The 23,794-nt window shown below is 44.9% G+C and overlaps 1 protein-coding gene across 1 annotated transcript in view; it reads right to left on the reverse strand.

Moving 5' to 3' along the window:
* SRPK1 (SRSF protein kinase 1) overlaps nt 1-23,794 on the reverse strand; it is a 353,882-nt gene that overhangs the window by 267,360 nt on the left and 62,728 nt on the right. Inside the window, exon 2 of the mRNA XM_086923257.1 lies at nt 7,352-7,753. Coding sequence (XP_086779383.1) covers nt 7,352-7,753 — 402 coding nt within the window. The remainder of the gene's footprint in view (nt 1-7,351; nt 7,754-23,794) is intronic.

Consider the following 23,794-nt stretch of genomic DNA (forward strand, 5'->3'; position numbering starts at 1 on the left):
GGTGGCGTCCGCGGAGGAATGACTCGTTTGAGTCCTTCCAGAAAGGCTTTAATGGCAGGCACCCTGAAAAGTGGGAGGCGCTGTCTGTTTTGGAGATAAGCAGCCACTGCGGATAGATGTATACGAAAGGAAGCATAGGCAAGATTACATTTGTACAGATGTAAGAGATAACAAAAGATGTTTTGAATAGATGCATCCAGCGGGTTAATGTTGTGGTCTGCACAATAAATGACAAACCGCTTCCACTTCGCCGCATAGCATGCTCTGGTGGTGGGCTTCCTTGCCTCCCGGATGATGTCCATGCAGTCAGGAGGTAAGTTGAGGTAGCCAAACTCTAAGACCTCAGGAGCCAGATCGCCAGGTTGAGCTGTAGCGGATCTGGATGCTGAATGTCGTCATGGCTCTAAGTCAAAAGTCTGGGTGTGAGGCCCAGCCTTTGATGCGGTACCACAGACAGTTCCAGAAACGTGGTGTACCAGGGTTGGCGAGCCCACGTCGGAGCAACTAGAATGAGAGTCATTGAGTGCTGCTTCAGCTTGCGTGCCACCAGTGGTATTAGAGGTGCTGGGGGAAAAGCGTACGCAAATTTGCCGGACCAGTTCATCCATATCGCATTGCCTTGCGACTGTGGGTGTGGAAACCTGGCGGCAAAGCTTCGGCATTTTGCGTTCTCCTTTGTGGCGAACAGGTCTATCTCTGGATGACCCCACCTTTGGAAGTACGGGTGGAGTACTGATGGATGCATCTCCCACTCGTGCATTTGGTGGCTGTACCTGCTGAGCAGGTCCGCCATCTGATTGTCCTTGCCTGGGAGGTGTTCTGCCATGAGGAAGATGTTTCTCTGAATGGCCCACTTCCACACGCTCTGAGCCGGATGAGACAACTGTGGAGAGTGAGTTCCTCCCTGTTTCTGAATGTAGTACATGGCCGTCATGTTGTCCGTCCGGATCAACACGACCTTGTTTCACAGATCTACTTTGAAGGCTTTCATTGCCATGAAGATCACCATCAGTTCTAGAACATTGATGTGCATCTTCCTTTGCTGTGGTGTCCATAGTCCCTGCACAGTGTAGTGGAGTACATGAGCTCCCCATCCCTGGAGAGAAGCGTCCGTCGTCAGAATGATCTGTGGCACAGGCTCTTGGAACGGTCGCCCCTTGCAAAGGTTTTGTAGATTCCACCACTGCAGAGAGTTTTATGTACGACCGGTCACCAACACTAGGTCTTTCAACTGTCCGTGAGCCTGAGTCCACTGACGTGCTAAGCACTCCTGAAGCGGACGCATATGTAGTCTCGCGTGCGGGACTATGGAGATGCAGGAGGCCATCATTCCTATCAACTGCATGAACACTCGCACTGGAAGCGAGTGTTGAGGTCTGAATTTTTGTATCAGCGACTGAATGCTGCTGACCCTCACTGAATTTGGCTATGCTGTGGCTGCCAGAGTGTTTGTCGCACCCAGATACTGCCGTATGTGGGCGGGTTGTAGGTAGGACTTTGGGTAATTCAGTGAGAATCCCAGATCGTGAAGAAGGTGAATGGTGTGGGACATGTGGGCAGCACACTGCTGGGCTGACTTTGCCTGGATGAGCCAGTCGTCCAGATAAGGGTAGACGTGAATGTTTTGTCTCCTTAGGTGTGCCGCCCCTGTCGCCAGGCATTTTGTAAACACCCTGGGTGCCGTGGTGATCCCGAAAGGTAGAACCTTGAACTGGTAATGTTGGTTTTGGATGGTGAACCAGAGGTATTTTTTATGTGACGGGTGTAGCGGAATATGAAAATACGCATCCTTCAGATCTAAAGTTGCGAGAAAATCCCCCTGACTGAGCAACGGTAGGACTTGCTGCAGGGTCAGCATGTGAAAGTGCTCTGATAGGATGTACTGATTGAGGGGTCTGAGGTCCAGTATGGGTCTGAGGGACCCGTCCTTTTTTGGTATTAAGAATATAGTGAGTAAACTCCTGTGCCTCTTTCTTTCACAGGCACGAGCTTGATTGCCCCTTTTTGCAGCATGACGAGGACCTCCTTCTGCAATAAGTGCAAATGCTCGGCGGACATAGGACGGTGTCTTGGGGGTATGTTGGGTGGAGTGGATGTTCACTCCAGACAATAACCGTACTGTATAAGCTGTGTGACCCACCTGTCTGTGGTGATGGACTTCCAGACCGGCAGGAAGTCTCCCCCCGACAGGTGTTGCGTGGTCGGGGGGCAGTGACAAGGCGTCACGGTTTGTTAGTGGTGGAGGATCTGGAGTTGTTGTTTCCACGACCTCTGCCTTTGGCGCTGTTTCCACGATATCCACCTTGACTCTGTTTGGTGTATGTGGTCTGCGTGCCGCCTTTATAGTACTGTGTGGTTTGGGAGAGCTGGCCTCTGGAAACAGCTCTAGTTTTTGAGCGACGAAAAGACACCCTTCAACATAGGCAGAGTCTTGACAGTCCTCTCTGAGACGGAAAAAGTGTCAAAAAGAAAGTCCACTTCAATGGGGTCAGCATGGAGCTGGACGTCATGATTCTTTGCTGCCCTTTCAATGAGGGCATTAAACGCAGCTGAATCCTCTGTAGGCAACGTTTTTACAGCATACATGTGAGTGTCTGGGGTAGAGTGAGGATCACCTGGGTCAGCAGCAGCTGCCCAGGGTTCATTGGTATCATCTGGCTCAGTATAGACAGGATAGCTGTATTCATCATCATCACTTTCCCAAGTGTCCACATCTGAATAAGTGGGTGAGACATCATGGCCATGTGGAGAAACCGGTTTCACAAGAACAGGGGTCGAAGTGTAATCCTTTTTCTTCTTTAGTGGAATTTTATAGGACTCCATTGGCTGTTCCGGGGCAATTTTCCGCTTATGAAGGGAAAGTCTGCCTGTTTCGGCATTGATAAATTGTTCTTGTTGTTCTTCCAACGAGGATTGTCGATGCTTTAAGGCCAGGACCACTGTCGTCGACTTCGGCACCGAGGACACCTTCTTCGGCACGTTGGTGGCCATTCTAGGGGCGAAAGCCTTCAGCGCCACTTTCGGCGGCAACGTGAAGTGAATGGGCGTCGACGCCTTCTGAGGTTTATCGACAGGCTTCGAAGGTGGAGGATCTTTTGGCCCGACACTCGAGGCCTTGTCCTTGATGCGCTTTAGGGAGTCCGCAACTTGCTTGGAGAAAGCGGCGTACGGCTGCGTCGACTCGATGGAATCCTTCGAGGCACCACTAGACGTGGACAAGTGGGTCGGTCCGCACTTGGCCTTGTCGACGTGGAGTCTCGAGAACCTTCGGATCACTGAGCCATTGGTCGGTGTCGACCGTCTTCGGCGCCGATTTGTTCAGCTCGACTGCCATGACCTTTGTCTTCGGCGTGCCAGACTTCGTCTCGACGCCCTTGAGCTGTTTCTTCGGGTCGATAACGCCCTTTTGCTTCGTCGGTGCCGACAGGTCCGAGTGCTTTGAGCCGACCAAAGCAATACGCACTTTTGGTTTCGATGGGGGCACCAGTGCTTTCACTTGCGTCGAGACCGGTGTCTTCACTTTCGGTTTATATTTTGCGGGGTGTGGCTACTTAGCAATGTCCGTAGCCGAGCCCGAAGGCGGGGCCGTAGAACTCACTGGAAGATCTTGGGTAAGGCCTAATGGCGATCCCTCGACCTAAGCCTTCTGAAGCGTTTCGGCCCCAATGTCAGTTTGAGTTAGCTCCTCGCTCGAGCTATCTTCCATGGCCCCAAAGGCCCCGTCGTCGTCTCCTACCTCGTCAACGACTTCTTCTGCGTCGAGAATTTAAACATCCGCGTCAAAGTTGGAGTCGACCTCAGACGCGGGATTCGACAGGTTCTCACAAACTTCCCGGTCAGCACCTTCATCATCCCCGGCATCGAATATGTCCACAGGCGCCGGTGCAGTCGGCTGGGCCTCCTAGCCCGCAGCGCGACGATGCAGAAGAGTCTTCTTGGATCGAAAACGGGAACAAGCCATGCAGCTGGCCTCATCATGATCCGGCGACAGACTCTTGTTGCACTTGGACGTCGATGTGGGGATACTTTGAGTTGCACACGGGACATCTCTTGAACGGACTCCGTTCCATGATGGTCCGTCGATAAGGTCTCTGGCGTCGACTGGGCCTTCAGCGTCGAAAGCACGCGGCTCTCTGGAATCCGGCTCTGAACTGAGCTGGAAAAATCTGGCACCGAACGCAAGACTATACCGACGAAAAGCTAAAGGCCTTTTGGCCTTAAGAAACTTTTATATCGATTCCGACTAGAGTGAACCAATATACATCCGAACCCAATGGCGGAAAAAAACAATCTGAGGATGGAGTCGATGCCCATGCGCACTGTAGTCCAGGGGAGGAGCCACCTATCTCGTGATACTTCGAAGACTTTTCCAGGACAACAATGTGCAATCATCCGGACCCAACACTAGGCGGCGATCTATGCACAGATATGAATTCAGCAGCCCACATGCCTCGAACCCCTATACTTATCAGGGAGGTGTCTCATTATTGACTCTAATTTGTCCTAATGTGCTCTATCATATCTGGCTAGCAATGCCTGTGTGTTGGCGATATGCGAGATGTTTGCTGCCTGAGACGCAGTTCTCTTCCTTGATGCGTCTAGTAACTTAGACTCCTTATCTGGTGGGGCAGTATCACCTGATGTTTGCGAGTTAGCTCTCTTGCGTGCGTTGGAAACTACAAGTGGGTCTAGTGGTACTGGCCCCTTAATGTATTCTGGGTCCGAGGGGGCGGCTTTATATTTTTTCTCTATACGAGGATTGATTATTCTAGTTCTGACTGGGTCTTTAAAGACTTCAGCAACGTGTTTAATTACTCCTTTGAGCATTGGTAAGATGAATGCTGACCTTTGTGCGTTATCAAAGGTATCCATTAGGAAGTCTTCGTTTACATGGTCTGTATGCATGTCAACCACATGATATTGTGCAGCTCTGTGTATTAGTTTGTTAAACCCTATAGCGTCCTCAGGTGGGGAAGGCCGTGAGGGGTAGAAGTCATCCCGAGGGACATTTGGGACATCTGGAGTGATGTAATCAACCATTGGGTCAGGTGATCCTGTAGGTGTGTCTGGATCAGGCATGTTACCCCCCATATCATCAGAACTATCATCTGTATGAGAGGGTGTAGGGGAATGCTGTGGTATGGGAGAGTGTGGTGATGGCATAGGTGGAGGAGAAGGGGAAGGCGGTCTTAAGTCCTTAGCCAGAGTCTTTTGGGCAGGGTCCGGAAAATATAAGTCCTCTGCCGGAGGCCGATCTTTTGGTGCTGTGGAAGGTTTTGGCACCGAAGCTGCTTGCTTTGGTTTTTTGACAATGTCCTTTGTCGGGGAAGCAGGAGTCTTTCGGCTCCGAATGTTTTTCCGGCTCCGAAGGTTTTTTCGGGTCAAGTGTAGTTTTTGGATCCGGTTGTTTCTTTGGATCCGATGCTTTTTTCGGTTCCGGCGGTGTTTTGGAATCCAAAGCTTTGCTTGGTTCCGACCGGAGTTTCGGTGCCGAAGGAGTTGTGGGTTTCGGCGCCGATGGTTTGGGCGTCGGCGTAGCCGGTGTCGATGTCTTTTTCGGTAAGTTGGCGCCGGCACCATGGGAAGGCTTACCCGAGACAGAGTCGCCCGAAGGCTTAATTGGCTTCTTTGCCGGGCCCGAAGGTGGGGCACTAGAAGCGGAGTATCGGTGTGCACCCGAGCCAGAGGGCGAGGGTGTAACCTGGGCCTTCTTTGGGTGTGTCGAGGAAGGGTCGGGGTTGACTGTCTTACTTACGACCCGTTGCGCTGGAGTGACGTCCTCGACATCCGAATCTTCTTTATGTTCGGAACCGCTGTGGACGTCCTGTTGTTCTGGGACATTGACGCCTTCCTCAAAGATGTCGGAATGGAGGATGAAGATCGAGCCATTGTTCTTCTCGCTCTTCGGTCCCGGATAGTCTTTTTGGATCGGAAAGAGGCACAAGCTGAACAGTCCCTTGCCTCGTGCTCCGGAGAAAGGCAGAGGTTACACACCTCGTGAATGTCGGTGTGGGGAAACTTCGACCCACATTGAGGACACTTTTTGAATGGCGTCCTTTCCATGAGATGGAGTTGAGGCCTAGTTAGGCCCGAAGGCAGTCGACCGGAATTGAAGTATTCGACGTTGAAGAATAGCGTCGAGTGGAGAAGCGTTCGAAACTTATTTTCTTAAAGTTGGTGAGGATTGCGCGCCGAAGGAATTCGGTTTCAACACGGAGCGCTGGAAACACATCCAAGCCGGTGGTGGAAAAAAACTATCCGGGGATGGAGCCGATGACCATGCGCAGTATCATCCAAAGGAGGAGTCACCTATCCCGTGACTTCCAAAGATTTTTCTACACAACAAAGTGCAAACATCCGGGTCCAACACTAGGTGGCAATCTATGCATAGTGTGCAATCTGCAGCTCATATGCCTCAAACACATTTTTTACACCTAAAAGCTGCAATTTCCGGAAACAGTTGGATTGGCCACCGGCAGTGAGTTGAGCGCAGTGCCTAGCCTACGACCAGGCAGTGTCCAACCGCTGTTGTACATGGCCAACCTTCATGCAGAGCAGAATTTGAAAGCCTGTGGTGCGTTGTGCACAAGGTCTGGTTTAGGCCAACGCATGCAGCATAGGGCCGAAGCTTGAATGCACCTGGGAAAGGAATACACTCACAGATGCTGGGTGTAATACATCAATTAAGCACCAGATACACACAGATCAACTACAGTCAGTTATGTTGCAGCTAGGATTTGATCTCAACACGTTTTGGGGGGGGGGGGGGGGGGGGGGGGGGGGTTTGGGACTTGTGAAACCCAGGTTACAAATTAACCCCTCCCAACCCCCTTCCCAGCCAAAAATCATCGAATTATCAAATATATGGTTAGCTATGCAAACCACAAAAAAGCCATGAAAACTTGAACTCGCACTCTAAATGCAATGCATATGATCCCAAAATATTTGCAAGTAATTGCATCTGTCATAACAAGGGTGCTGTCATAAGCATTATATTTCCTGAGTAAGTTTTGACTTGCATGGCTGTTCGTGTTAAGGATTGTGGAGCAAACCATAACATGCAAATTTGTGGGTTTTTTCTAACCATACTTGTACTTTTGCCCTTGATATAAATATAAAAACAGATTATATATTCACCTACATGTACAGATAATTACCTGCTGTATTCACTTGAACATTCTACATGTACAGTAAAAGAGTTAACATGTTGCCAGCTGCAGAGAACAAAAATCTGAGGATGCTTTATAATGATACTGATTGGAAGCCTCCGACAGCAGTCATACTTTGTGCCGCACTCTGCATCCTGACAGAAAAACAAAATAACATAGCCCAGTGTAGAGTAAAGCATTACCTTTGTTGTCCAAGGAGCCAGTCTCCTCGTCCTCGGAAGGCATCTCCAATCGAATACTCTCTTGCAACTGACTAATTGCCTCACTTTCATTGAAGGTGGGCCCAATATTGGAGGAAGACTGACATGTGTTATCAAGGGCGCCAGATATTAAGGGTCCACACTTATCATTTTCTGCTTCCTGGGTATCGCCAGTGTATGGGTCATTCATCAAATTGTCCGGCTGGTGAGACCGCTGAAGGGCCATCTCATTTGCATTGTGTAAATCCTGGTCCTTGAAATCTGTATCATGAAGATCCACACCAGTGTTTAAGTCTGACGGAAGTCCATTGAAATTAGACTCAGCTGGGACACCCTCCATGTTGCTGTTCGAGATTTCGTTCCTGAACTGGATGCTTGGCCCTCCTGAGATAAAAAAAAAGGCAAATTAGTTAGCAATGTAGGAAAAACATTCAGATGAAGGGAATTACGAATCTTAAGTGAAAGATAGCTATAGAGGATTCAGAATGGAAAGTGAGGAAGAAGAAAAACTATTTTAACCAACTTACTAAAGTAGTACAAAAGAAAAGCAGCCTGGGAAGCTGAGCCCCTGCAAATGACAGAGGGAGGAAAAGACAGTTGGAGAAGTGTTTCAAATTCTTGTTTTAAATAGATTTTAGGAATAAAAGGATTCACTGTGAATAAAACAACCTTGATGTCCTTAAGTTTAAGGTTTTATCTACTGGGAAGGATTTAGGTTTCTTTGAAAATAAGGACCAGAAATGACCAAGGAGAGATATTCAAGATATCCATGGGAAAAATAACAGCGCACTCTCCTTTAACATTGGATTGACAGCCTTGGCACTCTGTCAAGAATAGGGAAATTCCATAAATAGTTATTCTGATATCATTAGCTCTAGTTCTGCCTCCTTCACAATTACCTGTATTGCATAGTGGAATAGAAAAGGCGCTTTTATAAAAAAAAAAAAAATCAAGCATTTAGCCTACAAGGTTGCATTTTGAGGAGCTCCTATTTGGCCCCGTTTTCTGGGGTGTGTTTCTCCATGTGTTAGTTGCAGGGGTCCATCCTTCCTATGACATCGGGTATGCATGCTGGAGGTCTTTACGAAGCCGGAGGGCTATTTTAGCGGACAACAAGATGGTGAAGCCCAATGAGGTAGGCCACTGATCCTTGCGGTGGGAATATGTAGCTGGGCGTGGTTATCACTACAGAGTGCTAACAGTGTGAACGAGGCGAGGAGTCCCATTGAGGGTAACGCCAAAAGCAAAGGTGAAGATTATTCTGAGGTGAAGACTACTGTGGCAGTGAGGAAGAGAAGCTGCTCGAATGGAGTGCTCTTGTGAAGTCAGTAGAGCCAATACTGATCTAGCCACAGTGAGTCTCAGTCTTTTAGACACAGAGTTGAAGCATCAGGGAACATGCTGCAGAATGCCTCCAAAGAAGAAAATAAGGAGTGCTAGTTGGAGAAGGGACTTTTTTAACCCGGATTGCAGGCCCAGGGAGAATTACGAGATAGTGCAGTTTGCTCCCTGCTCACTCGGGAGGAGGAACTCGCTCAATCACCACTTTCAAGGTAGTACCCGCTGAACCGACAGCAACGCGTTGGGGCTCAAATGTAGTCTGTAAGCTCCGAAAACCCATACAGCTGATACAAAGCACACAGTGGGAGCCTTGAAACAAAGGAGCATTGCAATGCAACAAAGAGTGAATAAAAGCTGGTGCGGCAAGGACTCAGATGTATGAAGAATGTGCACACACCCCCACTGAGGCATAATTTGCTACTTCTATCCAGTGTGAATCTATTACTCAAGCTTATGGGGAGAAAGATGCAATGGTGGATGGTTTCAGGGTCAATGGATTCCCAGAACGAAGTCATGTGGCCTTGATGCCACGCAGAGATCTCCAAGTTGTCAAGAAAGAGAAGCTCTCTGTGGGTATCCAAGGATTCCATAGCGTCTCTGCCCATCTGTGTTGAAAATGGGGGAGAACTTTTCATGGTCTCACAACATGGTGTGAGTTTTTCTGACTGATAAGGAGAAAGAGTCCCTAGTGAAGCAGAATGCTGTCGCGGAGCAGGATGGACTGCTACTGGTTACACACTGGTTTTTTTTTGCGGATGACCTTATGTATCAACTACTTAAGGCATTATTGGGACTCAGTTTCCTTGTTGAATCAAAGGTATATATAAAGTTATAGTTGCTAAATGGAGAGGGATAAAAATATGTTTTCTGTTGCTGCATTGTCTACCCGCATTTTAGGAGCTTATTTCATGGGCATAAAAGACAAAATCCATCATAAACAAGAACTTATTGAAGTGCCAGTGAAAATATAATAGATTTGATCCTAAAAGACAAGTTACTTACATTTGGTAATGTCTTATCTGGTAGAGACATGATCTAGCGGCAGATTCCTTACCTTCAAATATCCCAGGTGTTCGGCTGGATCAGGAAACTTCTACTCAAGCAATACCCTTGCACGCCGGTAGGTGGCAACGGATTGTTCCATGGGACGTTGTCGGCATCATCTGCGTCGGAATTGACTGCGTCCCTTATATAGGTGCCACATCGGCGAAATGAAGTCAGTTACTTTTCACGACTTTCCATGCCAGGAGCGCGGAGCCATGAAGTGCACAGGCAGTGGTGGGTACAGCATAACTAGGGCTGTGAAAGGGACCAGCCAATACTCTAAAACCTGTCCACAGTGCAGGGAGGATGAGTGGATCGGTAAGGAATCTGCTACCAAATCAGGTTTCTACAAGATAAGGCACTACTGAAGGTAAGTAACTTGTCCATCTGACAGAGATGTCTAGCCGCAGAATTGTTATCTTAGGATAGATACCAAAGCAATACCATCTCTGGAGGAGGGACTGCAGACATGTTTAGACCAGAAGTCCTGCAGGGCACAGTGGGCAAAAACTTGACTGTCCAGGCAGTAGTGTTTAGTGATGCTGTGCAGTGACGCACATGTTGCTGCCTAACAGATGTCAAGGACTGGAACACCACGTTTCAACGCTGTGGTCGCAGCCTTAGCTCTGGTGGAATGAGATCTTAAGCCTTCAGGAGGGTGTTTCTTGGCCAGATAATCCCAAAGCAAGAGTAGTTCTGGCTAAAGACAGTTGCACAGATTCTTATTCCATAAGGTAATAGTGATCTGCACTCACCCTCTAATTGTCAAACTACTCCAAAACCATAACTGCATTACATCTGAAAAAACAGCATTTTTTGATGTCAATAGGAATCTTGTACAACTTTGTTCCTTTCATCTAGGCATTTAGTGGAGAACTGCTCCATTTTACAAGTTGACTTTCCTATAAACAAATACATTAAGTAAGTTTATTGGATTAGATATCTGAATTGAGGATGTGGTAACTTATTAATGTACTATTCACTAGAAAGGTGTTGCATATGACACTTTGATTTGGTAGGATAAATGACGAAAGCTAATTTTTTCAATACAATTAGCTATTGGTGGATGTATTTCTTTTTAACGGTGGAATTATGTGTTATGTAATACGTGATGCATAGTATTGTTTTTAAATTTGTATTGTATGTGGAGGTGGTAGGGTGGGAGCCTGTGTGTGTAAGTTGTAACATTGTCTATACATTGTAATGAATTGATGATTTATTTTGTATCATGTGTTTTTAGATAGGTTTGTAAATGTACATATGTAGATTTTCTTTCAGCCCTGATTAAGACCTCTGAGGACGAAACGAGTTGGCCAGACTGTTTCTTTGATGTACTGAATAATAAAGAGAATTGTTTTGAAACTTCATACCATGGCTCCCATGTTATTTTAATACTGGAGATGAGTACATTAATATTGACACCATTGAACTATGTGTATTTCATGAATGGAGGAGAGCAGAAACAAAGAGAACAAACTCTACAATACAATTGTACGATTCTTGAGGCACTCCCGTTCATGTGTTTTTTCTGTTTCTTGGCCAGAGCGTAGCAGAGGACGACCCATCACGAGATAGTCCTCTTCTGCACTGCACAATTTTCTTTGATCCAACGTACCCCATTAAGAGTTGGACGTTCCCTCGGACCTCTCCGGAGCAGTCAAGGTAGAATGGCAATGCTCTTTAGGGGTCCCACGCGGTGGAGTCGCTCCTTCTTTTAGAGGGGTGTGGAGGTGCATAGAAAGTGGGCAAGGTGACTGATTGTCCCACGTGGAATGGTGCTACCACTTTCAGTCAGAAAGGGGCCCTAGTGCAAAGCACCAACTTATCGGGGAAAATGGTCAAGTAAGGAGGCTTGGATTACAGATCCTGAATTCGCTCACCCTCCTGGCAGAACTTATTGCCACTACAAAGGCCATTTTTATGGAAAACAAACAGAGGGGGCAGTTGTGCAGAGGTTTGAACAGAGAGCACATGAGGAACTGAGGCATGATGAATTGGGTAAGTAGAAATATATGTACAAGCCCCTTAGGAAATCTGTTTACAATAGGTAATTTAAATAAAGAGGGTTGGTCTGGCAGACTCAAGAATGCAGATAAGGCTGAAAGGTACCCTTTAAGAGTGCGCAGAGCACTGCTGGACATGGGTCACAATAAAGAGAAGGACTTGAGAGAGTGAAACAGAAAGACTGTCAATAGATCTTTCTATACAGTATTTTACAAATTTCAGCAACGGGCAGGCATACAACGTCTTGGTAGTCAGACGCCTTGCTGCCAACAACATATCACAGACTTCGGGAGGAAGGCTGAAAGCAGTCAACTGCTGCCGCTCAATTTCAATGCAAGAAGGCATAGAGCTGACAGGTGGAGGACCCTCCCCTTCTGCTGCCACAGAAGATCTTCACGTAGTAGACACCTGATCAGAGGATTGATGCTCAGTTGCAGAAGCTCAGGACACCAGACTCTCTGTGCCCAGTCTGGAGCCACAAGAATAACTTGGGCCCGGTCGATCCTGATCTTCTTGAGCACTCTGGACAGGAGTGGTATTGGCCGAATTGCGTGCAGGAGGCCTGAGCTCCACTTGTGACTAAAAGCGTCGCAAAGCCAGTGCCACCTTGGAAACTCCAGCGCGCAAAACGTCTGACATTGTGTATTCTAGACGGAAGCGAACAGATCTAACCAAGTGTAAGAAAGGGATTTATGATCGCAAATGATTCCAACGTGTGCTTTTACTATGCGTCAAAAACTTCGCAAAGACCATCACACCGGCATTGTTTACAATGCACGGCGTTTCAACGCCAATGCGGTGTTTCCTATTTCCAAGTACAATACATCGCACACTGCAAGAGTGCACGCTATTACAACGCATATGCGCTCTTTGCAATCGGTGATTGCAAATTAAACTAATCTTGTTTTTCTCTTCCCAAGGGCTTACTGTAGAGTTGAGTGCATCTGCATGTCATCATTAGAATGTTAGCTATGTTGCTGGGATAGAATGTTAGCTTTTGATTATAGGAGTTGATCTTTGAGCTGTGAAGCTGTGCTGGAGGTATCTGCCTTGAATCTCAAATAAAGCTATTTGATCTTCATCAAATTGACTGGAAATTAGATCTTTACATTGGCGACGAGGTGGGCTTCTCTGCGCAGGGGGCAGAGACATTGATACCTTCACCCCTGGATTTATGGACTTATTGGAGATTTATCTACCTGCTGAGATTTAATTGGAACCTACAACTGCTGAAATCGTGTCCTACCTCCTCTGGTTATACTGTGAGTAAAATTTGTTGGATGAAAGAATATTTACTACACTTTCAAGATTTAATTCGAAATTGGAAAATCTGGATTCTCCAATAAGGAAAGGAAACGTTTATTTTCCTTAATATTTACTAAAACGTCTGAAGATTTGTTTAAATATAGAACCTGGATGCTTTAATATGGAACCTGGATGTTTTAATACTGAAACTTTAAGGATTTACATGCTTGCCTGAGAAATATTAAGAGTGTTAAAGACTGCATTCTTTGAGCTGCTTCCTAACTGGTATATGGTGATTGCGGCCATATTGGATTTTCTTTGAAGCAAGCCCTACCTCCCTTGAAAAGAGGACAGAGTGTTTCTTTCGGCGACCATATTGGATTTTCTTCGAAGCAAGCTCTAACTTCCTTGAAAAGAGGACCGAGTTTTCTTTTTGCGGCCATATTGGATTTTCATCGAAGCAAGCCTTATTTCCCTTGAAAAGAGGACAGAGTGTTTCTTCCGGCAGCCATTTTAAGAAATTGGGCGAATTTTCATTAGAAAAACATTACTTTACGATCATTTTTATCAAAATACGATTGCGACTTTAGATCTTGAGGAATATTTGAATTTGAAGAAAAGAGAACAGTTTTCTACAGTTTGGAAGTATTGAACTGGAAAAGACTACAACAGTTTTTTTTAAAAAACATTTTTATTGTAGCGAAGTCACAGAAAAAGTGAGGCACAAAGCACATCGACATTAACATTATGGACATACAATCAGCAAGAGTATGCAGTTCCAAGGACACTACACAGCCACGTATGGCTGGGCGGCGCAGGTTCAGGGCATGTCTAACAAAGGAGAATCTGCATTTGCGCTCCAAGGATAGGAAACTTATCAATGTCTTCGCCATTTTTTAGCACGTCATATCTATATAGACTACAACAGTTTAGAAGTCTTTGGAATTATAAATAGAAGGACTGGAAAGGTATTATAAATAGAAGACATCAAATAATCTGGTTTGTTATTTAAAATATTGTTTTATCTTTTTATATTAACGTATTGTTTTGATTTGTTGTTTTCTTAACCAACACTTTCCTTCCAGGTACATTGTATTATATATATTCTAATCCTTTTTTTATTATTATGGGTGATCAATCCAGGTCTGCTCCTCCAAGTTTCCTTCCTACTCCAGGTGATCCCTTGGAAAGATTGGAAAAAACTATTATTGACTTACATTTTGGCTATTGGGGCAGATAAATATGGACCCGTAAGGAAACAAGCTATATTACTTCATCATCTTGGAGTTGAAGGGCGTTGATGATATGAAAATCTGCCTGAGATCTCTCTAGGAATGGGAGATGGTCAACCCATTAATCTATATGAAATGTCAATGAAAAGGTTAGAGTTGCGCTTTACTACTAAAGTGAATGTGGTCCTTGAGAGGCATACATTTTTTAGTCGCAAACAGAAAGTTGATGAGGATATTGGTACCTATGTTGCTGCATTAAGGGGTCTATCTCTTACATGCCAATTTGAAAACCTAGCAGGTTCTCTTATTCGAGACCAGATAGTAAGATGTACTAACAATAAGAGAATACAAGAAAAACTTCTCAAGGGGGGAAACATGGCGGCAGCAGGCTGACTGCCGTAGTGCTCCGCTCTGACCCCGCATGAGTGCCGTAGTTCTCACCTCATTCTTCTTCGCTCCGGTTGCAAGTATGCCGCTTCTGAATACAGCGCTGTTTTAAAATATTTTGGATTAAACCACAAATTATTTTCAGCAGGATTCCTGTGTGTCCGATCAGCGAGGCTTCATACAACGCGGCTCGGGTTTCGGCTCCACCCCGATGTGTTTGGGTCTTGGCGTGGAGGCGGAGGTGGAGAACGCAGAGACCAAGACCGAGAGCTGGAAACGCCCAGTGAGAGCGGAAGAGCAGCGGGAGCCAGAGCTGCTTCATTGGGGTCAGGCCGCCCTGGAGCTCCGCAGGGCCAGGCACGTACGGAGTCTCCGTAAGGACTCCTACGCTAGCAAACACAGCGAGAGAGTGCCTGTTTCCAGCGCAGGCATTTGCTCTGTACCAAGTCCCCCAGACACGGGGACGGACGCAGGACTATCCGAAAACGGGATGCAGGAGGAAGATGCATTCACAACAGAGGTAAAGGGGAAGAAAGGTGGGAGTAAGCAGAACATTTTTGAAGTCTCCCCTACATTCATGAAAGCAGCTAATACTTCTAATGAAAGTTTAAGCCAGAGTAAGGATTCCACTAAAGGTCTGGGGAAGTTAAAGTGTCCCCGAAAGAAGAAAGGCAAAGGAGGAGAGGCATCTTTATTGGAGACGTTTTCAAGGAGACATCAGTAGCCTCAGACTCCTCAGAGACATTGGGCTCTGTATCTGGGGGGCCCTCTCAAGTCTCTACTCGACTACCCTCCAGCTTGAATTTAGAAAAAGCATCCTCATACCTCTCTATCGAGGTAAAGCCTAAGAGGGGGAGAAAGTGTAGTAAGGCGGCCAAACCTCCTCCAGCTTCTACCTCAAAGATTACCCCCTCTTTGCGTTCATACTTTAAAGTGGTCCCGCAGGTGCTGGAAATAGGTCAAGAGTGTTCACTGAAGGAAAATTATCCCACAGAACCACTGACTGTGAATAGCATAATGGCGTCAATGGAGCAAGGCAAGGAGCAAGATCTGGAGCAGGAACTTCCAAACGGATCAGCGGGGCAGTCGCAGGATCCCGATTCTAATGCTCTTCTGCACCTCAATGTGGGGACTGAGGAGGGCCTAATAGCTACACCAGTTCTAGGACCGGCTCACGAAATTAATGCAACGGATGTTATACCAGCTCAAACTATAGCTGTGCCCCCTCCATCCTTGTATTCACCCTCTCTAGATGAAATTTGGGGCAAAGACCACTTAACAACAACAGACTTAGATAATATCAGTAGTAAGAGCAGTGTGGTAGCAGATAGGACACTACCTCCTGGATCTCTTTTGGCCCCCAGCTCAATTGATGGCGGTGTGTTCCTTAACCCAGAGGAAAGTGGGGCCTCGGATCCTAGCTTCACTCCTATCTCTGTCGCCTCATTGCAGCTGATGTTTGCAGCACTATCAGCTGAGATTAAGCGAGGCTTCGAGGAGTATGCTTCTAACCAAAGAGACATAAGAAGCTTTTGTGAGTCCCTGGACGAAAATATTGTTGGTCTCTCTGCAAGAACACAAGCCCTAGAAGAGACTGTGGGGCAAATATCTATGCGCGCCGAGAGCGTCCAGGATGATATACTGAAGCGAAGAAGAGAAGACACTGCATTATCAGAGAGAATGAAGGTTGTGAAAAACAATGCCAGACGTTGCAATATCCGAATCTTAAATGTCCCGGAAGGAAGTGAAGGAACAGATATCAAGGGCTTTACTATCTCGCTGCTAAAAGAGTCTCTCAACCTACAGCATTCCAACGAGGATCTCGCAATGGATATACAGCGTATCCACAGGGACCCATTTAGGTGCAACCCGCAAAGAACTAAGCCAAGGAAAATCCTGGTGAATTTTCACACATACACTTTGAAAGAGCAAATCTTGAAACTAGCCTTAAAACAAAAATCAATTTCAGGCAAGGGGTTCAACTTCCAGGTACGCTCAGACCTGTCCAGATTCACTCTTGACAAACAATGGGAGCTGGGTAAAAGAATGGATGCTTTTCGTAGGCTGGGCGCCACGGTGCAGATGAGCTTCCATGCATCCCTTAAAATAATGCATGATAACAAAATGCATAATATACGATCAGTTCAGGCTGCAGACGAGCTGTTATTGTCTCTGGGAAGTAGGAAGTAGGAAGCGTAAAGGGGAAGGGGCCAGTTGACTAGGATAAGCAAACTGGTCAGTTTGCATGGCTAATACGATAATGTATAGAATAATCCTTTTTTCACAGGATCTATAAGTCCTCCCCCCTTAAATCTTCTACTATAACAGGTTTTGATTTAGGAGACCGTGGAAGAGAACCATTCAATTTATAAAAGAAAAAAAAAAAGGAGGGGAAAGAAGTAAGGGAAGGGAAATAAATAAATAAATAAATAAATAAATAAAAAAATCGATCAACCTCCAGCTTTGGTTGTCAGGTATAATACTAAATTTCCAAGGATGAAATAGTGTATAATATGCACAAAAAAAAGGGAGCGAAAAAGAACACAAAATAAAAATTTGAGGCACTCATGGGGGGGTTCGGGAGGAGTTGGGGCACTTACTTCCGGTACTCCGGATAGTGAGTACAAGGGTTTCCCATGGGAGGGAGAGGGGTCTGGGGGGGCACAGAGGGGTGGAGGGGTGGGGTGAAAAAGCAAAAAAATACTTATTCTCAATAGAGCTCCAATCATCATTTATTAGGGAGTTTAATTCTAAACGGCAGATAAACAGGGCATTGTATAATTTGGCAGTATTTTCAACTATCATCTATTCCCAGGGCTATGCGGAAGCGTAATATTTTTTCCTGGAATGTTAATGGTCTCCGCACCAAACCCCGAGCAAATAAAATTCTTCAGTATTTGCGGGATGTTGATGCGGATATCATTATATTGCAGGAGACACACTTAATTGAGGGTGAAATGCTTGAGCTGGTCAAGAAGAATAGATGGTTGGACACTTCAGTCTCCACCTCCCAATCGCTGAATATAAGGGTGTAGTGTAGTTCCTAGTTTCCCACTAGGCCCTGCGCATTGGAATAACATAAACAGTAGTATCGACGTGGAACTGGCTATATTCCAGGCCTCCACTGACTATGCTAAACTTAATTGGGTTGTGTTACCAACTAGCTCAGAGGTCACTGGAAACTTTCTTCTCTGCATAGGAAGTGATCAGCTTCCTTGGCACAGACAAGAAGGGATTCAGCTTTCCAACAACCGTGCAACATGACAACTTTGCTCCTCAGATCAAGAGTCGATCTCTAGGGTCGTGTGAAACAATAGACATAGATTTCACTCAGTCAGTCTAGTGCAGTTTACTTTCACAGTATGTAGAGAATAGAGAGACGGGCGTGTATCAATAAAGGTTAACATTTATTGAACAGTCTTTCTTCTCATACAAGAGAAATGTATTGCCACAATTGCAATAACTGTTATTATAAAAAGTACGTACAGTAAGATAAGAATAGCGAAATAGAACTGTAAAAGCATTGATATGGTTTCTTAGCCATACAATGGTTTAAAAGTAATAAAACATTTATACAGTCATATATACATTAGGCTAACATACTCAACTGGTGCTTCTAACTAAGCCTACCCCAGTGTGCCTGACCTAGGCCTAACACGTGAGAAGGGGAGTAAGTAAGTAGCTTAAGTTAAGTTGGTTTTGCCAAGGTTTGTTTCAAGAATTCTCGTCTAAGGGTTTAGTCAACACCATACCTCTGAATAGAATGATGGAGGATTGGTATCTCCTTCAGGGGTCTCTCTCGATATCCCAGTCACCTGCGAGGGTAAACTGGAAGCGCCGGGACTGGATTTCTCTGCACGAGAAAGGCAGCGGCTTCTCTCAGCGCGTCTGGAGGAAGGAGGGGTGACAGCGTCCGCGGGCAGCTGGGCTGGATGTCTTCGCAGAGGACGGCTGCACGGCTCCTCAAGCGTACTGCACCATAGGTCGCGCTGTAGCGGCGATAATGGTAATCAGTAGCTTCACCACCACAGGATAGCAGGCTGCAGCGACAGGCAACGCTCAACAGCAGTTAGCTTCGCTCTCACAGCTCACAGCTTCGCTCACAGCTTCGGTATTGCTTAAGGCAACGTTGGTAATATTTATACCTGACAGGTGCCGGGTTTGACGCAAGTTTGCTGGACATAAGACGTCAATTAAAGATGTCACTAGGAAGTGGCAGCTATCAGTTGCTCATTAGAGTTCTATTACTAATCAAAACATAGCAAGCGGGGATTTCCAGGTTTGCTAAGTTTTTATCTTGTTGAAGAACTCGGAGTGTTATCTAGGAATATCAGATAGTGACTGCTGCTCTGTCATTGCACTAATTGGTCGCAAAGGAAGTAGCAGAGAGTCATGCTGGAATGTGGCTCTGTGGCTCTGCTCGTGTGAGGCCAGAGATGACTTTACAGAAAATCGTACTTGAACGGTTATGCCAATATAGGGAATAAATGGATTTATAGCCGAATAGGGGCATAAGGTCACAGTATCGATCAGGAACCTAGATAAGCACATGACACCCACTCCACGAATTCATGTCCATCAAAATTACTAAAACTAAGCAATTAGATGTATGTGTAACATTGTGTAACATAGCCCACCCCAAAATACATAAATGCATTCGAAATAGGCGTACTTGTAATACATGGAATTTAGGTACTGTACGTTTTTTTTAAAACATAGTAATCATTCAAAAGGTATTGCATATAAAATCAATGAACGATTATGCATAAAGAATTACACATGAAGTATCTCTGACAGAAGAAATGCGAGATAAATCATCACATAAAAATGCATTGTAATAATATGTGTGCTAGAGGCTGGTGTTATGTTGTTATGTCTCTAGATGTGTTTAGAAATAGAAGTGTGAAGCTTCTGTTCTTTAAGAATAGTTTTTACGTTAAGCAAAGAATTGTTCGTGCCAAAAAGAGAGGGTCAATATTTTTTTTAAAAAAAATTTGTCCAATTCAAAGAAAAATCAGTTTTACCAAAGCTCCTGGCAGTTTTTGTTGATCAAAACTGAAGGCCGAATTCAGAGTTCATGGGAACGCCGTGTGTCGGAAAGCTTCTCAAAAGTTATTGTTTCTCTGTGGGTGAGAACATCGTATCAGACAGGCTCGCAAAGAATTGGTCTACAAAATCAGGTGATAGTTCAACCAAATTAGATAGCGCTGTAACTTGGCAGGTGTGAGAATGATTGCTGTCATCATAGCCGGGACCAGCAATGTTCACAGAACGTTGTACCTGGATGATGTTGCTTTTGTTACTCGCTCCACTGTTACCACTTGGCTGTAGTACAGGAGTCTCCACGAATGCCGTCATCAGGATTGGTAGCCGCTGGGGACAACACAATGCGTGAGCCGTTATTGGACTTAGCAAAGTATCGACGTCCATTGGTACTGCTGATGGAAGTGAAAGACAGATGTCCAACACGCATTCCTCGCCGCAAAGCATACACCGTAGCACAGGTAAAATGCAATTTTGCCATATTGGTCTGAATGAAAGGAACCAGGTCATGTTTAGATCTCTCAGCCTGGCCAATCCGAGGACGTTAGTTATCCTGTCCCTGTAGCGCATTGCTAGGATTGTCTCTTCCATTCCCATGGGAGCTATGTCTGAGCCGAGGCTTGCCATAACGTAGCAGAAGGGTCAAAAATAGAATCCCTGCGATGAGTCCGAAAAATAGTGGAATACCACCAAAGATGGAGTGCACAAAATTAGGAAAGATTCCCAAAATTGCCTGGAAGGGTGTTAGCAGTCCCGTAAAGACTGTCTTAAATATGCCTGGGATGCTTGTAGCACTAGACATGTTAAGGAGTTGGTCGAGCATTTGTACGAAATGCACAGGGCAATTTGTTGATAAAAGGTCATGGACTTCAGTAGCCGTCCTTGCGACTAGAAGATCATACGTCTCTTTAGATGACGTTATAGGCACTGTTGTCTGTAAAAGCACAGATTTCATTTTGCTTAATGTATCAATTCGTATAGAATAGAGATTCAGACGAGGCCAGAGGGGAGTCACTATGTCTGGAGGCCCGCTCGGAAACAATGCTTGCATGCAACATTTGACCATGGACGTTACTTGTATTAGATAACTTTTTCCGGGCGCGAGGCCACAGCACCTGTGATCCGTTCTTAGAATGTAACTCCCGTTTGCGAGTTGCATAAAGAAGGGCTCTATCTGAGTTGCAGGTGTGACTAGCTGGTGGCATGAAAGGTTGTTTGAATTGCCATCACATGCTCCGTGTAAATTAATACCCTGACACAAAAGTATACCGCTTAGTGAGTGTTTACAATTTTCACCACTAAGAAATACATTTTTGTCGCTGTCACTATAGCAAGAATGAGTGTATGGTAATTTCCATTCGGATTTAACATATCCCTTACCCAATTGTTCATATTGGCCAGCAGGTATGTACTCAAGGCATTTATGAAATCGGAAAGTTGTTATCGGAATTGTGATAATTCCGTGTATTATCCATTCAATGACAGGGCTCTCTGACATTGTCAATGGTAATCTCTCGAGTTTCTCGATGCTCAAGATTGTATAGTCTGCTCCTTTCTGTGCCAAACTGATCTGTTTATCAGTAAGGTTAAAAATGGAAAATAATGACGTTGTGTTTATCAGACGCCAAGGCACATAGCCTGAACGAAGATTTTGCAGCGTCCAGCCTAGTTCTATAATAGAGCGTAATTGAGATTGGCCATGTTGTAACATTAGCAAATCTCTGTCTATCACATCAAAGGCAGATGATACAATATTGTCCAAAGAATATATTCTGGAAGACAGAGTCATTAACCCATTGTCTACTACAGAAAGTGATTTTTCCAAATTAATACGATCAATTTCTCGTATCTTTTCAGCAGTTTCAATTTGCCTTACTTTCCAAGCCTCGTTGTAAGCAGCATAGATACTGGTCGCTATGAAACGCTTTTGACGCTGTTTGCGTGGTCCAAGAATGAAATCGCGCAAATCAGCACCATCTTTTAACAAAGACAAGTGTTGCTTAATTTCAGCCAGTGTGGATGAAGTTAGCCATTCTAGGCAGAGTTTGCCTACACTGTATGTGGTTATAATTCCTGGATGTTGTCTCTGGGAATATCTAGGGTCTAATCTGGTCATTTTTAAACCCTGTGTTTTGTTCAGGAACCTATCTTGACAGCTATTTGTGTCTGTAGGCCAGATTAACCACTTTTTCCAATCAGGATGTGTTCTGTTGAAATGTAAAATGTGTGACACGTCTAACTCATTATCTGCAGTTGTATTCTCAGCTATTGGCTTTGGTATAGACGGTGTTTTCATTTCTTTGTTTTTGGCTAGGCCAAGACAAGATGTTTGGTGTACAGTGTCATTCAAAAATAACATTTGTTCTGGTATCATGCAGGTTCTAAATAGTGCTTCTATGCCTTGCACCTGCCAATCTTTTGTACCCCAAATTGATTTCGTTTCAATATTAGTTTTCCAATAATCAAAACCAAATGTCATCATTTTGTCATAAAATGCTTCTGAATATATCAATTTTGAATTTGTCAGCATTGTTTTCATTCCTGTTTTATCTAACAGTTTATAATAAAACGTTTCTGCATCACTGGTGTTAAACCCTGAAAAATATTTGAATTTCTCAAAGAATGCTTTAGAACTGCTTTTAGGTGGTGTAGAACAATGTTCCCATTGATTATACATAAAAACATTTCTAGGCTGTGCAGATTTATGCAAGTAATGATCCCCATAGTGGGTGTAACAGAATAACTGCTCATAACTAGATGAACCTTGTAAATAATCATGATCTGTGAATCTAGCTGACATTACTAAATCAGACATCATGTCATTAATACTGTTAAAGTCCCAATCATCAGAGAATGTACTTGGTGTCACAAAGTCACTTAAGGAAACCTTTAGTTGATGAGGATACTTCAGGATTTCGACCGGACCATAGATCTCATAGTCTGTTTTCTCCCATACTACCCCACCAGGTATTGGAATTGCTGTGACATTTACTGTTGACAGTTCTCTTTTCTTCACGTGGGATGATCTGTGTGGTTTCAGGACTAGGTTGATGTTCTGACTTGCTGTGTCCATTGTAATATATTTTCCTTCAATGAATTTTCCCAAACACAGTACCATGATGAGCCAAAGCAGGAGGAAAAATACACCTAGACCGAACCAGAACTCTAGCCAAGGGGAAATGAGGTAGATTTCCTTCAGTTGATGAAAGAGTTCCGTTGCTTTTTCTTTAAAAGACTTATTTGTTTCTGGCATCACTTCGGGCTCATTTAAATCTTCAGAGAAGTTGTCGAAGTTGATGAAATAACCAGAGGCAGTTCTGTCAATTGATGGGATTGTTCTTTCAATCTGTCTCTCGGTAGCACTTTCTGATGCCACATCATTGTAGACTGGTGTTGTTTCTTGACGAACTGTTTCAATCTGTGTTTCAAGAGGCACGAGTTCCATGGCATTATTGCATAGTCCTTCATTGTGCACTGCAGGCTGATCGAATGTGATTAGTCTTTCAGTTTGAACCTCTTGGATTGTTGCAAGTTTGGGTATTCTGTTGTTTCTTGGGAGTCCACTGGGCCTACTGTTGATTATAGGCCACATGCTTGTGGTTTTACCAGATCGATGGACACGACTCTGTTCTCCTTTTTACCAGCAAGGGGCGGTAGCACAACTGATCTTGTTCCGGTGACTGCTAAGACAGGTACTGCTTTTCTGTAAGAAGGCCCAAATTCCTTCTTAACCGCGATCTTTTCTCTGACTAGATCCCCAATCTTTGGAATCCAGACAAGCCTTGCTGGGGCTGTTGCGGGTGGTGCCTCGTCAGTGGTACTTGGCTGTTGCTTTAACTTTATGTTGCTTAATGATTTTCTTGTTTCATTCAGTTCCTGTAAAACAGCCAAACGGTCTTTTACTTCAAACTGCTTTGTTTCTTCTTGTACCACTGACATCTGACTATCGAGGTCCTGAACGCGCATTCTTATTCCGAACAATAGTTCGTATGGGCTGAAACCTTTTAGAGAATTTCTTGGCATGTTGTTAAGACTAGTCTGGACACTTATTAAATGTTTGACCCACCCAGCGCCTGAACCTAATACCTTCGCTGTTATAGATTGCTTTATGTCCCGGTTTTTTCTTTCT

Source organism: Lissotriton vulgaris, chromosome 5, assembly GCF_964263255.1.
Source record: "Lissotriton vulgaris chromosome 5, aLisVul1.2, whole genome shotgun sequence".
In the NCBI taxonomy this organism is placed as follows: Eukaryota; Metazoa; Chordata; class Amphibia; order Caudata; family Salamandridae; genus Lissotriton; species Lissotriton vulgaris.